Below are 16,778 nucleotides of genomic sequence, written 5' to 3'. Positions count from 1 at the left end.
TAGCTGTCATGTGGGTGCTGGGAACTAAATCCAGGTTCTCTGGAAGAGTAGCGAGAACTTGCTGGATCACTGAGCCATCTCTCCAGCCCCTCATTTTCAATGTGGATTCTAGATACCTCCAAGATCCCTGGGATGGTTCTTGAGCTCAAGGAGGTCTTGGTGACTGCCTATCTGCTGACAGCCATATTGGATAATGCTGGGGAGGGTCACATCAGGATCACTTTTACCCTTGGCCTTTCCTGGGAGTCTTTCTATTTTCCCTTTTCCTCAGAGATGGGAGAGGGGGGAGCAGGGTGAAGTGGAGAAGGTCCTCCATGCCTCAGAAGTCAGCCATGGGAAAATTACTGCAGTGATCACTGAGGGTACGAGGTAGCATTCCTCTGTGGTTGGTTGTCTTAGGCAGGGCAAGCCTTTTCCAGGACAGGAGACTGTTTTTTTCCTCCTTATAAATCAATGAGCTCTGTGAAAGTATCCCCCTTCTCTACCCAGAACTTGCTGTGAAGCAGGAGGCCCTTGGGGTGCTCAGCAGTGTCCGACAGTGCTTGGTTTCTCTGAGCTTCTGAAAGGTTCCCTTCAGCAGGTTCTCTGACCCAGCTCTGTCCACTTGTATCCCTGCAGACGACTAAGTTACCGGAGAGCCACTGGTACCCTGCCAAGCCCCCAGAGTCTCAAGAAGCCCCCCTGTGAGTAGACTGGCAGAGGTGGGGTACAGGGAGGAAGGGTTGGAGTCAAGATTAAAAAGAAGCTGACGCTGAGTTGGAGGGGACACTGGAAGCCCTGTCTGAGCCTGTAGGCCTCTAGGGGAAGGAGGTGGGGTGGGGAGAGCCTTGAGGAGGGGAAATGGTGATGGCAGCTTTTGCCTACAGAGAAACTTCTGTACTGGGGCCTGTGGATGCCACTAAACACAGCTAACACAGCTCCAAGCTGCTATGCAAGCTCTATGGGTATGTGTGTTTGGAAGAGGCCTCCAGCTTTCATTAGCTTCCCAAGGAGCGCTTTGAACCTGAACATTAAAACTCGCTGATGTGGGATGGGAATCGGGGGTGTCCAACCCATGACCGTATGCTCCCCAGTATAGCTATGAATGTGGCCCAACAGAAAACTGAAAATGTATTTAAAACATTATGAGACTTTGTGTGTGTAAAAGAAGCTGACGCTGAGTTGGAGGGGACACTGGAAGCCCTGTCTGAGCCTGTAGGCCTCTAGGGGAAGGAGGTGGGGTGGGGAGAGCCTTGAGGAGGGGAAATGGTGATGGCAGCTTTTGCCTACAGAGAAACTTCTGTACTGGGGCCTGTGGATGCCACTAAACACAGCTAACACAGCTCCAAGCTGCTATGCAAGCTCTATGGGTATGTGTGTTTGGAAGAGGCCTCCAGCTTTCATTAGCTTCCCAAGGAGCGCTTTGAACCTGAACATTAAAACTCGCTGATGTGGGATGGGAATCGGGGGTGTCCAACCCATGACCGTATGCTCCCCAGTATAGCTATGAATGTGGCCCAACAGAAAACTGAAAATGTATTTAAAACATTATGAGACTTTGTGTGTGTGTGTGTGTGTGTGTGTGTGTGTGCGCGTGTGTGCGTGTGTGCGTGTGTGTGCGTGTGTGTGGTTCAGTTGCACATTGAATTTTGTAGATGACAACATTGTGTCCAAATGTCACTTAAAATAAATGCATATACTCTCTCCAACCCCCTGGGCCAGAGATTGGACACCCCTATATGGTCCAAGACAAGTCTTCATACAGTATGGGCCCAGAGAAGTAAAAATGTTGGTCACCCCTGCTAAGCATCCTTGTACCTCTGTGACAACATCTGGAGGTCCAAACAGAGGACATTGAGAGCAGGATGGAAAGAGCCCTGGGAAGCAGGTGGAAATGCATCCTCACTCCTAAAATGGGAAAGTAGAGACTCGTTGGGTTCCATGTCAGGGTTTTAGAGGGCAGATCTCAGGTTAGAGTCCCTCACAGACAGGAGGCTTTTCTAGAACCTAGCCTCTGCTGCTGGTGGCTCATAACCAAATGAGGGGCCTGTTCAGGCACCTATATTTTTCACTTTCAATCCCAGAAAAAGTAAAGCAAATCTTATTCCCACTGTGGGACCCCAGAGGGACCCACTCTACCAGCCACGACTAGAGGCCACATTTCCAGGCTTGCTGTTGGGTGGGGAGCCTGCCAAGTAAATTAGCCAGGAGGCCACTTCGCTGGCCACGTACTGGCTTTCTCCATCTGCTAATGAGACACAGAAGAAGGTTAATCAGAGCAGGGCTAGGGCTTTAATAACGCACCACTGCTCAGATCATAGGCTTGTTGGAGCAAAGAAAAGGGACAGATGGAGATCTCCTCAGGCTGCTGAGGCTGTAGCTCCCTCTCAGCCGCAGGGCTTCCTGGTTCCCTGCACTAACGCTGTCTCATCTGTCTTTTATGCAAACTGCAGATGATCAGCCTTGTGACAAAGGTAGGCCTGGTGTTTATCCCCTGTGCACACGAGTGAGGCTCCTTTTCTGTGGAGTGTCTGGGGCTGAGGGGGGCTGGTTTTCCTTCTCCCATCTGGGTGGCTGTTCCCAGGTGTGTGGAGTGGGAATGGGCTTCAAAGCCTTGGGGCCCCTTCCCTATGTGGCTGGCACAAAGGAAGGGGCAGTGCTTTGACCCAGCTGCTAGGTAAGAGTCAAGAGACAGGAAGATAGGACAGGGGACTGGGCCCTTCTGTCTTATTCCTGTGTCCTATCCTGGTCCAGAATTCCCACCAAGGCCTGGAAAGGCTGTTGGGGCCTATGCATGGAAAATGGAACAAAACAGAAGGACTTGTCCTGGGGCAGTCAGGACATGGGATTTCCTTCAGAGCTCTCCCAGGTCACCATCTCAGAGGGCTCTGCCTGGCCACCAGGGGCTGGGACTCTGCATTCAAGGATGCATCCAACATGACTCATCTGTCTCTCTGTTTGGTTTCCAGAGAACTGTGATTGTGAAGGGTATGTCAAAGGACACTATGTGGGTAAGTAGTGGGCTCTCCCCTAGCACCCTTCCCAGCCCATGCACAACCTCATGTTCCAGAACCTGGGTCAAGAGCCGCTAATCCTGGGATTCCCTCATCTTTTGCTGTCTATCAGTGGACAGTGGAAAGCTAAGCCTACTCAGGCCTGGGCCACACACAGCCTCTCACTGGGCTGCAGGGCTGGAAGGGGACAAAGCATTATGTTGACACTAATTTTAACCTTTGTCATCTTAATTGGAGTTTATTCAGTGTGAATCTCACCACTACATGACATTTTTGTTTATGCCATTTTCCCCACAAAGGCCTTAGAAACAAGTAGAACATCTCCTGACTTTTATTTAGAAGTAATTTAAACTTTGAGAATGAAACAGAGCTGCCAGGCACTCCACACCAGACTCTTGGATTGTTAACTGCCTGTTGTCTTCTCATTTCCTTTTCTGTCAAATGTCACATGACAGTTAATGTACACATCCTGTCCCATTACCCCTAAGCACCTCAGCATACATTTCCTAAGGGCAAGGACATCCTGTGACACACAACTCAGGACAGCGATCAAATTCTGGATATTTCACATGCATACAATTCTATTATCACATACAGTTATTAAAATGCCACTGCTTGTCCCAATAATGTCCTTTAGAGCATCTCTCCCCCAGTCTGGGATCCAGTCTAGGATCACCCACTGCATTTGTATACCTGAATTCCCACTTTACCGACAAGGGAATTGAGACTCAGCGAGATAAGGAGACTCTCCCAAGGTCAGTCATGTGCCAAGAAAAACTGTGACCTTGAGCCCCCTAGTCTTACAGATGTGGGGAAGCGGTCACCCTTTCCTCTTATCACCACGCTTCCTGCACTGGCCATCCTGAGCAGGAGGCTGTATAGCCAGGGGCCCAACCCTGGGGTCTGACTAGCTGGAGAAGGTCTTTTGTGGGGATCCTGGCACCATCACCACCTTGTCCCTTTGCCCTTTCTCAAGCTGGTCTTCGGAAAAGCTTCCGACTGGGCTGCAGGGAGAGGCTGGGTAGCTCTCAGGAAGCCAAGGCACCTGCAGGAGCTGAATCTCCAGCGTTATTGACCTATGAGGAGGTGGCCAGGTACCAACACCAGCCTGGTGAGCGGCCCCGCCTGGTGGTTCTGATTGGTAGGTGATACCCTTGTTTCCAGGAGGTGGGCTGGTTTCCTGGAGGAACTGCAAGGAGGGAGCTCAGCAGGGACAAAGTCAGCCTTCCCCTTGTTTCAGGGTCTCTGGGAGCCCGGTTAAATGAGTTGAAGCAAAAGATAGTGGCCGAGGACCCCCAGCACTTTGGCGTTGCTGTTCCACGTAAGAGGGCCCTGAGGGGGGTGTGTTTGTGTGTGTGTCCACAAGTCTTTCCCGGGGACTCATCTTGTTCTTTTTGACATTTTGATACTGAGGGCTTACCAGACACTTGTCTGCTGTAGTCAAATGGTGGGACCTAGGCATGATGGGAAAAGACTCACTCTTAGCCATCCACTAAGACTCTCTGAAGCATCTGGTTGGGGAGGGAGGTGAGTCCAGAACATGCTGCAGGCAAAGTGGTAGTTTTTGAGTGACACCTAGGGGTCCCACAGTGGTGACCTTCTAGCCTCCTCTTCCCCATGACTCTGACTCCTGTGGCCTCTGCTTTTTGCTTGGATAAGAGAGCAGGTCACAGAAGGAATAGCTGGTGAGGTAGGAGGTATTGTTTAGTACTTTGTAGTTGGATGCTAGTCTCAATGAGTGGGCTGGGAGAACTCCTGGATGATGTCACCTGTTCAAATCCCCAAGACAGAGGGTTGCCAAGACCCAGTAGGTGTGGATCCTGATTCTGAATGGAGAACAGGAGAGTGGGAACCAGGCACCAAGGGCCCTTATATAGAAACTTGGCTGGCCCTTCTAGTACCCCAGAAAAAGAGGTACTATCATCATCCCATTCTGAGAAAGAGGGCCCCAAGCCTCCATAAGGTTAAGTGACTAGCCCAGCATCACAATGTGGGAAAAGGGGGTAAAGCCAGACTTGGAGCCCAGGCAACCAACCCCAGGCTCATTCCTAAGCTGTTGGCACCATAGCCCCTAACATGCTCTCCACCATGTCCTGTCCTTAGCTGTGCCTTTCCTGAGACTCTCTCTTTCTGCCTTTCTGGCCCTGTAGGGATGCAGTGTGGATACCTGGTGGCCACAGAGAGGGGATGCTGTGGTGGCAGGAATGATCTTTTCCAGAGTGTTCTGGGGCAGGCCAGCTGCAAAGGCTTTCTTAGATCACCTAGCTCTTCCTCCACAGTTGAGCCTGTGGCTGTCAGAATTATCTTCTGGAGCCTCCACTGATGTGGATGGGACTTGGGGAGGTGGTAGGGCTGTGGAGGCCATTTTAGCAGCACAGCTGTAAAGGACCTGGAGTGTTTCAGGGGCCCACAGCCTTTGGGTCTCCAAGACCCTTGAATCTATCTCTGGAGAGGCCTGTACTCAGAGGTCAGGCCTACCTGCTTCCAGGTACCCTCAGAGAAGAGACCTTTCCCCTTGTTTTAAGACCTGGAAGAGTTGAGGAAGGCTTCTCAGAGGCAGTGACTTTTATGCTGAGTGTAATGTAAATAGAAATCTTCCAAAAAAGTAGAAGAGAAAGAGTACAAAGGGGACATGTGCAAAGGGATGAAGGTGTGACCTGGGGTAGCTGTGCTAGGAATGTTAGTGTGGACAATGAAGCTGAATTGGAGGTTGGGCAGAGCCTGAGGGTCTTGTGTGCTCATGAAGATGTTTAGCATCAAGCAGTGGGGAAATAAAAGTCAGGTAATGACTTGGGAAAGGGTCCCTAGCAGACCTTCTTGGGGTTGGCCTGAGATGACACACAAAAGCCTGGAGCATCCCAGTGGTGGTGCTTCAAGGGCTGGAAAGCTTTGTCTTCCCTGTATTTTCTGGAAAGAAAAGTTGTGTGCTGCCTCATATGTCCTCCTGTGAAGACCACATTGTCCCCAGGAAATACATGACAGCTTCACTGTGGAAATTGATGGGGACACTGCATTTTAGAAGCATGTCTTTGATAGCTGGCTCTGCCGAAACCCAACCACCCTTGTCTTCATGGTACCTGTCTCCTATTCTCTCAGATGAGAAATAACGGCCTAAAGAGTGACCATCCTAGGCCTGGGGAAAGAGCTCAGTCGGTAAAGTGCTTGTCATGAAAGTGTGGGGACCTGAGGTTGAACTCCACAACACTATGAGGGGACATTTGCTTATAATCCCAGCATGGGGAGGTAGAGACAGGTAAATCCATGGAGCTCACTGGCCAGCCAGCCTAGCTGAATTAGTTCCACACCAAATGAGAGACCTTGTCTCAGTAAAACAAGGTGAAGGGGGCTGGAGAGATGGCTCAGTGATTAAGAGCCCTGGCTGCTCTTCGGGAGAATCCGAGTTCAGTTCCCAGCACCTAACCTGGTGGCTAACAACACTCTGTAGCTCCATTTCCAGGGGGATCTGACACCTCTGGCCTCCACGGGTATTGCACGTATGGGTGAACTTATGTACATGTGGGCAAAACACTTATACACATAAAAAATAAGTAAATTAAAAAAAATTAAAAGCAGGGTAGATGACACATGAAGTTGACCTCTGTCCTACACGCGCACACAGGTACGCACGCACACACGCCCCTGCACTCACCACCACCCCCCAAAATTATCAGCTTACAACAGGATTAAATGTATTTGTGCCCCTTTTTCTCAAAAGAGAAAAACAATGAAAGATCAAACACTAAGACCAGGGAACTTTCAGTTATTCTTTAAAGCCACAGCACCGAGAAGGGAGCTCAGCAGAGCAGTGAGGGGTCTGTGCTTGGCATGGAACAAAGAGACTGTCGCTGGCTCTGCTATCTACTGGCTGTGGGCTACTAGGCAAGGTGCTAATCTCTGGACCTTGGGTTCCCAGATGCCAGATGATATGCCTTCTTTGGGGTCTAGGATGTAGCTGAGTTTGTAGAGGGCTTGCCTAGCATTCATGAAATCCTGGGTTCAAGTGTAATAATGTACACTCAGCTCTTAGGAGATGGAAGCAAGAGGATTAAAAGTTCAAGATCATCCTCAGCTACACAGTGACTGGGATAGATGAGATCCTGTCTGAAAAAAAAGTCTTTGTTTTGCCTATATCAAAGAGTTGTACAATTTGGAGGGTATCTGTGGCAACCCCTGATGCCCCTGACATGATGGAAGTAGCTGGTTCATGCACACAGATCAGTGATGAACTCCTGGGCAGGTGCACAGGCTCACTTCTCTTCTACTCGCTGTGTTGTGACACCTCTTTGCCCAATAATTCTTTCTTTAAAAGACACTACAAGGCCCCGGAAGAGTCACGAGAAGGAAGGGGTTGAATATCACTTTGTCTCCAAGCAAGTGTTTGAGGCCGACGTACATCACAACAAGTGCGTCACTTCACGTGCCAGTGGGCCCTATGGGTAGCTGCGTAGTCTTTGTGTCTGTCTGATGTTGTATCGGTACTTAACCACCTGGCTGGGCTTCCAGAATGGATGGGGGAAGCAGGAAGTGGGAGGGATGTCATATTTGGAAGCCCACATTTCTTTCTTTTTTGCTGAGTTGAGGCTGCTGAGGAACTAAAGTCCTTTCTCTTTGTTTTAGGTTCCTGGAGCATGGTGAATATAAGGAGAATCTCTATGGGACCAGCCTGGAGGCCATTCAGGCTGTTATGGCCAAAAACAAAGTTTGTTTGGTGGATGTGGACCCAGAAGTGAGTTCCTGGGCCAGCTGAGCATTTGAGTCTTTGCAGCTTAGAGCTTAGGGGGACTGTCCATTTTATAGAACACTTGAGCTCCATCTAAGGAAGTTTTGTCTCAGAACACTGGGTGTTAAGCATCTTTGGTCCTTTCCTTGATAATTGAATATAATCTTTATATTCCCAAACATGCCCTGCTGTTCTCAAATTCAGCATAAATTGGAAGGAGCGCAGGAACCCTCTGGTGGCCCATAGACCCAGAACAGAAATCCTTGCATTGAACAAATCACATAATAGACTGGCAAGCTAGGTGTGGTTGCATGTGTAGTCCAGCACTTGGGAGGCTGAGGAAGAGGATTATGACTTCAAGACCAGCCTGGGCTACACAATGAGAACCTGTCTAAAAATAAGGGCGGGGGGTGGGGCAGGGACTGGAGAGATGGCTCACTGGTTAAGAGCGCTTGCTGCTTTTCCAGAGGACCAGAGTTCAGTTCCCAGTACTCATGTCAGATAACTCACAACCAACCACCTGTAACTCCAGCTCCAGGGATCTGACATGCTCTTCTGGACTCCACAGGCACACACATACACAATTGGGAAGGGGGAATTTTTTTTTTTTTGAGACAGGGTTCCCCTGTAGCTCCAGCTAGCCTGGAACTTGCTTTGTAGACTGGCCTTGATCTCATAGAGTTCTGCCTGCTTCTGCCTCCCCAGTGCTGGTATTAAAGGCGTGTGCCACCATGTTCGGCTTCACACATAATTTTTTTTTTAAGGACTCTGGTTCCTGCCTCCATCTGGCATACTACAACAGAACAGAATTATTAGATGTGTCTACCCAGGTGAGGGTTGCTGTGTTCTTTCTAGCCAGCCTCCCTCCCAATAACAGGGACAAGTAAAATCAATGAGGGAGGAAGCTCTAGGGAGAGCCACAGGAGACATCTGGAGAGTAGTCTGCAAGGGAGAGAGTCCGGAGCAGCTTGACCCTGTGCAGAACTTCAAAGCCATTCCCAGATATGTATGGCTAGTGCTCTCGACTCCACAGGGGCTCAGCCGTCTCTTAACCTTTTCTTTCAGAAAAACTTTCGCACTTTGACCTCAAGATTGGGATTCCCCCCATAGGAATGAGTCTTTGATGTTGATATGAACTGTAAGCTTTATTTCATTCAAGTTGGCTTAAAATGTATTTCCAAAAGTATATATTTTTTTCCTGTGAGGGAACCCCTCATTTGGACTTACCAGAGGTTAGTAGTTAAAAATCAGTCTAGGGGCTGGAGAGATGGCTCAGTGGTTGGGAACACTGGTTGTTTTTGAAGAGGACTCGGGTTCGAATCCCAGCACCCACATGACAGCTGACAACTGTCTAACTCCAGTCCCAGGGGATCCCACAGCCTCTTCTGACCTCTGAGGGCATTGCATGACACTGGTGCACTTACCTACACACAGGCAATACATGCATACACTAAAAATAATAAAATTTCAATGGGTTTGTTTTTTTTGGTCTTTTTGAGACAGGGTCTCCCTGTAGCCCCAGCTGTCCTGGAACTCACTATGTAGACCAGGCTAGGCTTGAACTACAGAGATCCACCTGCCTCTGCCTCCCAAGTGCTGGGATTAAAGGTGTGCACACCATGCCCGGCAAATTTCAATAGTTTTTTAAAAATAAAAAAATAAGTGATTTAAAATTTTTTCCCTGTGTATGCATAATGATGGTGTTTATAAATGTAGGCCTTAACACTATATAGAAGACTCATTCTGTAAACAATGAGATTTGCATGTGGAAAAGCAAAAATCTACAAGTTTGTTCCAAGTGACCCCATGGCTCAGATGTCACTTCATTTGCTTTGCAAACTTTTTCTTTGACTATCAGAAGGCAGGCTGTGGGACATCTCAGCCTTACACAGTGTGGGCGAGTTGATGGTGGTTGATTAAATGGATGCACTGAGCCGGTGCTCTTGACCATCAGCTACAGGAAGGTGGAAAAAGGCTCAAGGAGGTTAATTGAGCTGGAGTTTCCCAGCTGAGAGACTCTACAAGAAGGTTCTAGACTCTTCCTTTCTCAGCAAGTTGCCTACCTGGCCTAGCTGAGTTCAGTGTCATAGAAAACGGATGAGAAAATGTGCAGTCGTCTGCTCAGCGAAGTTCACTATCTCTGATCTGATGTAACATTTGTTATTGAGAACTGCAGCCCAGAAGGACTGACTTCCAGTCATGATAAAATAATGCAAAAGTGTCTAATTCGCCTCAACTTCCTTTCTCAAGGCACTGAGACCCCTGAGGACCTCTGAGTTCAAGCCCTATGTTATATTTGTAAAGCCTGCTGTTCAGGAGACTAGGAAGACGCCACCCGTGTCACCAGCCTGTGAGGATGTGACAGCTCCACTTGTAAGTTTAAAGTTGATTATTTCTTCTCTGAAAAGGGTTGGTTCCAGGGTCTGTTCCTAGCTGACCAAGGGTTTTCTCAGAGGAGGACAGAGGGCGTACCTCTGCACAAGGCCATCTTTCTATTCTGCCTGAAAAGATGGTCACATGGCCAAAAGGCTTGACGTGGGATGGGGCCTCCCCTGGAGTCACCACCCTCGGCATATCTGCGTCCTCCCCTCAAAATGGGACCCACATTTGTCAGAGTCCAATGTGAGTGTAACAGACTGCATTCGTCTATTGAATTTCTAAGCCAAACTCAAGTATTGCATGTATGTGAGTGTTTATGTGCAGGCATGTTCGTGTGTAGAGGGGTGAGTGTACGTGTGTATTTAGAGGCTAGAGGTCAACCTTGGGTATCTTACCTCAGGAGGCACCGCCTTGATTTTGCTTTGCTTCTTACAGTTGTGTGTGTGTGCACGTGTGTGAGTGCATGCACATGCCTGTGTCATGACCCATGTGGAGGTCAGAGGACAACTTGTAGGAGTTGATTCTCTCCTTTCACTATGTGGATTTCAGGGTTACCACTCAGGTCATCAGGCTTCATGGCTGAGCCATCTCACCAGCCCTACCTTGTTTTTTGAGTCAGGGTCTCTCACTGGAACCAGGAGTTCACTGGTTCAGCTAGGCTGACTAGCCATGAGCCCTGGGGATCCTTCTGTCCCTGCTTACCGAGTGCTGGGGCTATAGGGACTTTGTGCCCATCTTTTATGTAGGTGCTGGGGATTGAACCCAGGTCCTCATGCTTGCATAGCAAGCACTTTGCCCAGCTCCCTTTTCTTTTCTTTTGAGATAGGGTTGTACTGTGTCTTCCAGGATGACCTTAAACTTTTCTTCTTGCCTCTGCCTCTTGAATTCTGGGCAGGACTGTGACTCCTATTGAAGTTACTGGAAAAGTTCCACCTTTACCAGCCAGGAAAAGGGTCAAGGAAATTTATGGGTACAAAGTAAATATCTCAATTTTGCTCTGTTAAATGAGTTCTTTCCAGATACAGATATCTGTTAGGAAGATCGTAGGACTTGGTGGAAAAGTTTTTCCTTATATAATTTCTCAAAAGGCTAATGGCTTCCCAGATGAAGTATATGGGCATCTGAAGGAGGGAAACTTTGGAAGCAGCAGATACAGGGTGTATGTGTGTGTGTGTGAGTATATGCATGTGTGTGTGTGTGTGTGTGTGTGTGTGTGTGCGCGCACGCGTAGTAGTGGGGAAGGCAGGATTAAAAGTCCAGGGACTGCATGAAGATGCTACAGAATGCATCTGAGTATGGGAGTGGTTCTGGAATAAGAAGAAATGATCTCAGCATTCTTGTAGGTTTACACACACACACACACACACACACATACACACACACACCAAAAACAAACAAACAAACAAAAAAAAACCTTTCCTGGACTTTTGGAACTCATCCCTGAAATTGCTGATAACCTCACGAAAGGAGGGATTGAGGACAGAAATATTTTGGAATATTGGGTTTTTCTGGTGGAGGCCAGAATTCTGTCTTGCCATGCGGCATGAAAACATGGGGGCCCTAGAAGCAGAGCCAGCAATGGAGGACTTCAGAGGGACAGGGAGGGACCTGGGTGAAGCCAGCAACAAGTTCACATTGTAATTTCTCTTCAAGATCTGCCACTTTCTTCCACACACTAGGCAACTGTCAGCACACTACACACCTGAAATTCTACTTCTGCTATCCAGCTTACTGTTGGATAAAACAGTTTTTGTGTAGACGTTAATGTTAGATGTTAGGAAAGCAATCAGATTCGAGAAATGAGATGCCCTAGGAAATGGGAAATTTGAGTAGAGCTGTTCCAACACTTCCTTAAATCATTCTACCTTGTCTGTTGTGATAGATTGTCCCGGGTGTGAAGCAAACTTGAATTGTTCATTGTAAATGGAAGAGTCTATATTTAGCGTACTAATAAGGGTTAGATTTACTTGCTCTTTCCCGTCTTCCCCCAGTCAATTTCATAAGTGCTTGCTTTGCTTTTTAAAAATATTTCTTTGAGCCCAGGCTTAGTGGTGTACACCTTTAATCTCAGCACTCAGGAGGCAGAGGCAGGCGGATCTCTGTGAGATAGAGGCCAGCCTGGTCTACATAGCCAGTTGCAGGCCAATTGGGGCTGCAGGGAGACTCTGTCTCAAAAAACAAAACAAATAAAATTTAAAAATTTATTTATTTTTATATGTATGAAATGTATTTCATGTATGTATTTAAGTGCCCCCAGGTAGTACAGTGTCCACAAAGGCCAGAAGAGGGTGTTGGATCTCCTGGCACTGGAGCTGATTTGTGGACAGTTGTTAGCCACCATGTGGGTGCTGGGAACCGAACCCGGGTTCTCTCCAAGAGCAGCTAGTGCTCTTATATTTGTGTATATATATCAACATCATATGCGTGCCCCAAAGTGTTGCCATTTCACTAGCCCCTTTTATATAGTTAATATTTGGAATTCTTGTAATTGCTTGACTTATGTAGTAAAATTCCATGATACGCAATAGTAATTTCTTTTTCTCTTGTATACGTATGTTGTATACATACGTGTATACGTGTGCATGCTGATGTGGGTAGGTACAAATGCATGTGGGTGTGAGTGCAGAGGTTGATGTATCTTCCTCTGTTCTTCTTCACCTTATTTTGGAGATACTCTCTCAATGAACCTGGAGCTCACCATTTCTGATAGACCAGCTGGCCAGGAAGCCCTTGGGATCTACTTGTCTCTGTCCCTCCAGTGCTGGGGATATAGATGTGCCCCACTGTGCTTGGCTTTTATGTGGATGCTGGAGATCTGGACTTAGAGCCTCATCCTTACACAGCAGACAAATTACCACTGAGCCATCTCTTCAGCCCCCCTTTTTTGTGGTGTTGAGGATTGAACCCAAGACCTTATATATGCTGATCTATAAGCCCCTGCTATGTAGCTCAGGCTGGAGTGCAACTCATGACCCTCTGCCTTACCCTTCCAAGTGCTAGGATTACAGATATTCACCACCACATCTAGTTAGTACCACTTTGTTGGCAACACTTTGGGGCGGGCATATGATGTTGACATATATGCACAAATATAAACAGGCACCCCTGAAAACATAACTTCCAGTTCAGAGAATCCTCGGTGGATATTTTGTGAGTGACTTATCACCGTGACTATTAACTTTCTTCTGTGTGGTGTGCTGCCACTACACCCTGCTGTTGTGTTTGCAGTTGGTTATCCATGACATATGGACATCCACTCTTCACACTGTCTTTTTCCTTGCAGGATGAACAGCAGCAGGAAATGGCTGCCTCTGCTGCCTTCATCGATCGGCACTATGGGCACCTGGTGGACACTGTGCTGGTGAGGGAGGATCTGCAGGGCACCTGCAGCCAGCTCAGAGCAGTCTTGGAGAAGCTGAGCAAGGACACTTACTGGGTACCTGTCAGTTGGGTGAGGTAACTTCATCCCGGAGCATCCAGGCTGGAGGCGATCTTAAAGACCATGTTGTCCAGCTTCCCTCAACTTACTATCAAGGAATCTCAAGTGCAGAGGGGCAGGGTTTCCCACTGTCTCTACCATCATTGAGTATTAGTGGGAAGCCTTGTTTGTTGTTAAGATTTCTGTCATTTTGCACTGCACCCCTTTGAGTTGAAAGGGTCAATTCATAGAACAACATGTCATTCATTAAAATATTGCAGGCAAGTTGGCCTTGATTCTTTGTACCAAAGCTATGTAGCCACTGCCTTTGCGGGGTGGTGGTGGTGAATTTGTACAATGTTGATTTGCAGTGATGTTTTAGCTTTCTGACACTTCACTTACCCAGCTTTGCTGGAAATTGTTTGCCCAAGGGGATCTTCCTTGCAACGGAAGACCTCGTCTTGCAGCATTAAAATGTTACTTTAACCTTTGGTAGTGCTTGCCTGGTAGTAGAAAAATTGGGTTCCTGCCTCTTCACATAGTGAACATACATGGTCTTTTTTCCTCCAAGACTGAGGCACACTTAACGGTCCACATGAATAACTGGATTATTCTATAGTGCAGCAGTGCCTTCGGGGACTCGGAATGTCAGGCTGCCTGTCCCCTCTCTGAATGCCCTCACGCCCCTGAAAGTGAGTCCTTGCTGTGTTTGATCTGTCTTCTATCAGTGTCCCTCTTGCTATTGCCTTGGTTCTGGCCTGTCTCTATCTCCAGATTATTGGGTCTCCTGTTATGCTAGATTGTGGGAAAGCAGATGATTCCTCCTGTCAAAGGTATGTCTAAGCCACAATAAATCAGTTCTGTTAAAATAAAAGTATGTGGACTTGGAGTGTGGGCCTGCTGGGTTGTTTCTGAGAAGACATGATTAGCATCACCCAGAGACTGTGAGAGATCATAGCTGCTTCGAGGATTTTACTTCTTATGAGTTGCCAATGTTACATCCTTTTTAATCGCACTTATACCAAGCCAGTAACATAGCCCAGGGCTGGGGAGATGGCTTGGTGGGTAAAAGTCCTTGTCATATATATTAGTTACTTTTCTGTTGCTGTGATAGAAACACTGACCAAAGCAAGTTATAGAAGGAATAATTTATTTGAGCTTAGGTTCCAAGGGGCAAGAGTCCATTGTGGCGGGGAGGCATGGCAGCAGGGGTGGCTGGAGGAGGAAGCTAAGCTCTCACATCTTCAAGCAGGCATAAGAAGCAAGAGAGAACTGGAGATCCAGCAAGGCTTAAGAACTCTCTAAGCCTGCACCCACTGTCATCACACCTTCTAAGACCTCCCAAAACAGCGCCACCAACTGGTGACAAAATGTCCAAATACTTGGAGCCTATGGGGGACATTTTCATTCAAACCTCCATACCATATAAGCCTGAAAACTCAAGTTCAAATCCCCAGGATCCACATAAAAGCCAGATTTGTAGTGCAAGTGCCTATATTCCCAGTGCTCCTGCCAGAAGATAGGAGATAGAGACAGGGGAGAATCCCTGGAAGCTCTCAGGCCAACTAGTCTGCACTTATACATGTGAATACACACACACACACACACACACACACACACAAGAAAATGGTGCAGCAGTATTTGAGCTTAAATTTCCTTCACATTAGAGATGATTCCTCACCTCTATATACACTGTCTTATGCATTTATGTCCCATAATGGAGACTCCCTATGAAATGACTTGACTTGTGAGGAGTGTATTCACAGCTAAAATTATATTTGCAATGTCCCTATAACTTTTAAGACTAAAAAGAGGCTTTTTACACATATACAAGATGTCTACTCCTGAAAAGACAGGTCAACAATGAAGGATCAGGGAAGATGGTTTGCTGTACATCTAGACATTTCCATCATTTTTTGGGGGGAGGGTCTTTTTGAGACAGGGTCTCCCTGTAGCCCCAGTTGGCCTGGAACTCACTATGTAGACCAGGCTGGCCTTGAACTTATCGAGATCCGCCTGCCTCTGGCTCCCAAGTGTCCCAAGTGGGACTACAGGCATGTGCCACCATGCCCGGCTGACATTTCCATCTTGAGAACGCTATCGCTCAACACCCAGGGATGCCCACCATCCAAGTATGCCCATCTGCCAGGATCTCATCTGTCAGAACTTTGTAGCAAAAGGGCAGATGATTCTTTGCACTCGTAGAATATTGGATTATTTTTTGAAATATTTATTTTTTTTATTTTATGTGTATGAGTGTATTGCCTGCATGTAAGTGAGTGCACCATGTTGTGCAATGCCACAGAGGTCAGAAGAGGGCTTCGGGTTCCCCTGGAACTGGAGTTAAGGCTGGTTCACAGCTGCCATGTGGGTGCTGGGAATCGAACCTGGGTTCTCTGCAAGAGCAGTCAGTGCTCTTAACTGCTGAGCCATCTCTCCAGCCCCATATTGGATTATTTTTGAAAGATTTTTTATTATTTTTGATGATGTGTGTGTCTTTGTGAGTATGTGCACATGAGTACAGATGCCCACAGAGGCCAGATCCCCCTAGAGCTAGAATTACAGGCAGTTGTGAGCTGCCTGACTTGGGTGCTGGGAACTGAACTCAGGTCCTCTGCAAGAGTAGTGTGCATTCTTAACTGCTGAGCCATCTCTCTAGCCCCCAATATTGAATTCTTTTTTTTTTTTTTTTAAACAGGGTCTCCTGGTAGCCTTAGCTGACCTGGAACTTGCCTTGTAGACCAGATTGGCCTCAGTCTCATAGAGATCCACCTGCTTCTGCCTCCTAAATTGCTGGGATTAAAACGTGTGCACTGCCATGCCCAGCATCCATATTGGATTCTTAATTTTTATTTACTTATTTTAAAAAATATTATTTTTATTTTATGTGTATGAGTGTATTGCCTGCATGTATGTGAGTTGCACCTGTGTTGAGCAATGCCGCGGAGGTCAGAAGAGGGCTTTGGATTCCCCTAGAACTGGAGTTAAGGACGGTTTGTAGCTGCCATGTAGGTGCTGGGAATCAAACCCGGGTCCTCTGCAAGAGCAGTCAGCGCTCCTAACCACCAAGCCATCTCTCCAGCCCTATTTATTTATTTTTATTTTATGTATGTAAGTGGTTTGCCTGCATGCATGTAAGTGTACCACATGAATTCAACGCTGTGGAGGCCAGAAGAGGCTGTCAGATCCTCTGGAACTGAAGTTACGGATAGTTTTTGGCCATTATGTGGGTACTGGGAATCAAACTTGGGTCCTCTGCAAGGTGCAA

General features: G+C 47.4%; 1 protein-coding gene across 5 annotated transcripts in view; it reads left to right on the top strand.

Moving 5' to 3' along the window:
• The window catches only part of Mpp3 (membrane palmitoylated protein 3), a 29,061-nt gene extending 15,266 nt beyond the window's left edge, over window positions 1-13,795 (top strand). For 3 of the 5 annotated variants that reach the window (XM_008838141.1, XM_008838142.1, XM_008838143.3), the window contains exons 11-19: window positions 619-683; window positions 2,433-2,453; window positions 2,949-2,990; window positions 3,970-4,134; window positions 4,234-4,314; window positions 7,303-7,396; window positions 7,611-7,719; window positions 9,964-10,086; window positions 13,376-13,795. In XM_008838141.1, the coding sequence (XP_008836363.1) occupies window positions 619-683; window positions 2,433-2,453; window positions 2,949-2,990; window positions 3,970-4,134; window positions 4,234-4,314; window positions 7,303-7,396; window positions 7,611-7,719; window positions 9,964-10,086; window positions 13,376-13,552 (877 nt within the window). In that variant the 3' untranslated portion in view covers window positions 13,553-13,795. Of the gene's footprint in view, window positions 1-618; window positions 684-2,432; window positions 2,454-2,948; window positions 2,991-3,969; window positions 4,135-4,233; window positions 4,315-7,302; window positions 7,397-7,610; window positions 7,720-8,477; window positions 8,723-8,778; window positions 8,852-9,963; window positions 10,087-13,375 lie in introns of those variants that run through there. The other 2 variants (XM_008838144.2, XM_017799445.1) reach the window with 2 other exon arrangements.
• Window positions 13,796-16,778: the final 2,983 nt, after the last annotated feature.

This window comes from Nannospalax galili, unplaced genomic scaffold, assembly GCF_000622305.1.
Source record: "Nannospalax galili isolate Female #2095 unplaced genomic scaffold, S.galili_v1.0 scaffold95, whole genome shotgun sequence".
Lineage (NCBI taxonomy): Eukaryota > Metazoa > Chordata > Mammalia > Rodentia > Spalacidae > Nannospalax > Nannospalax galili.
This window is presented reverse-complemented; position numbering and strand designations above follow the sequence as displayed.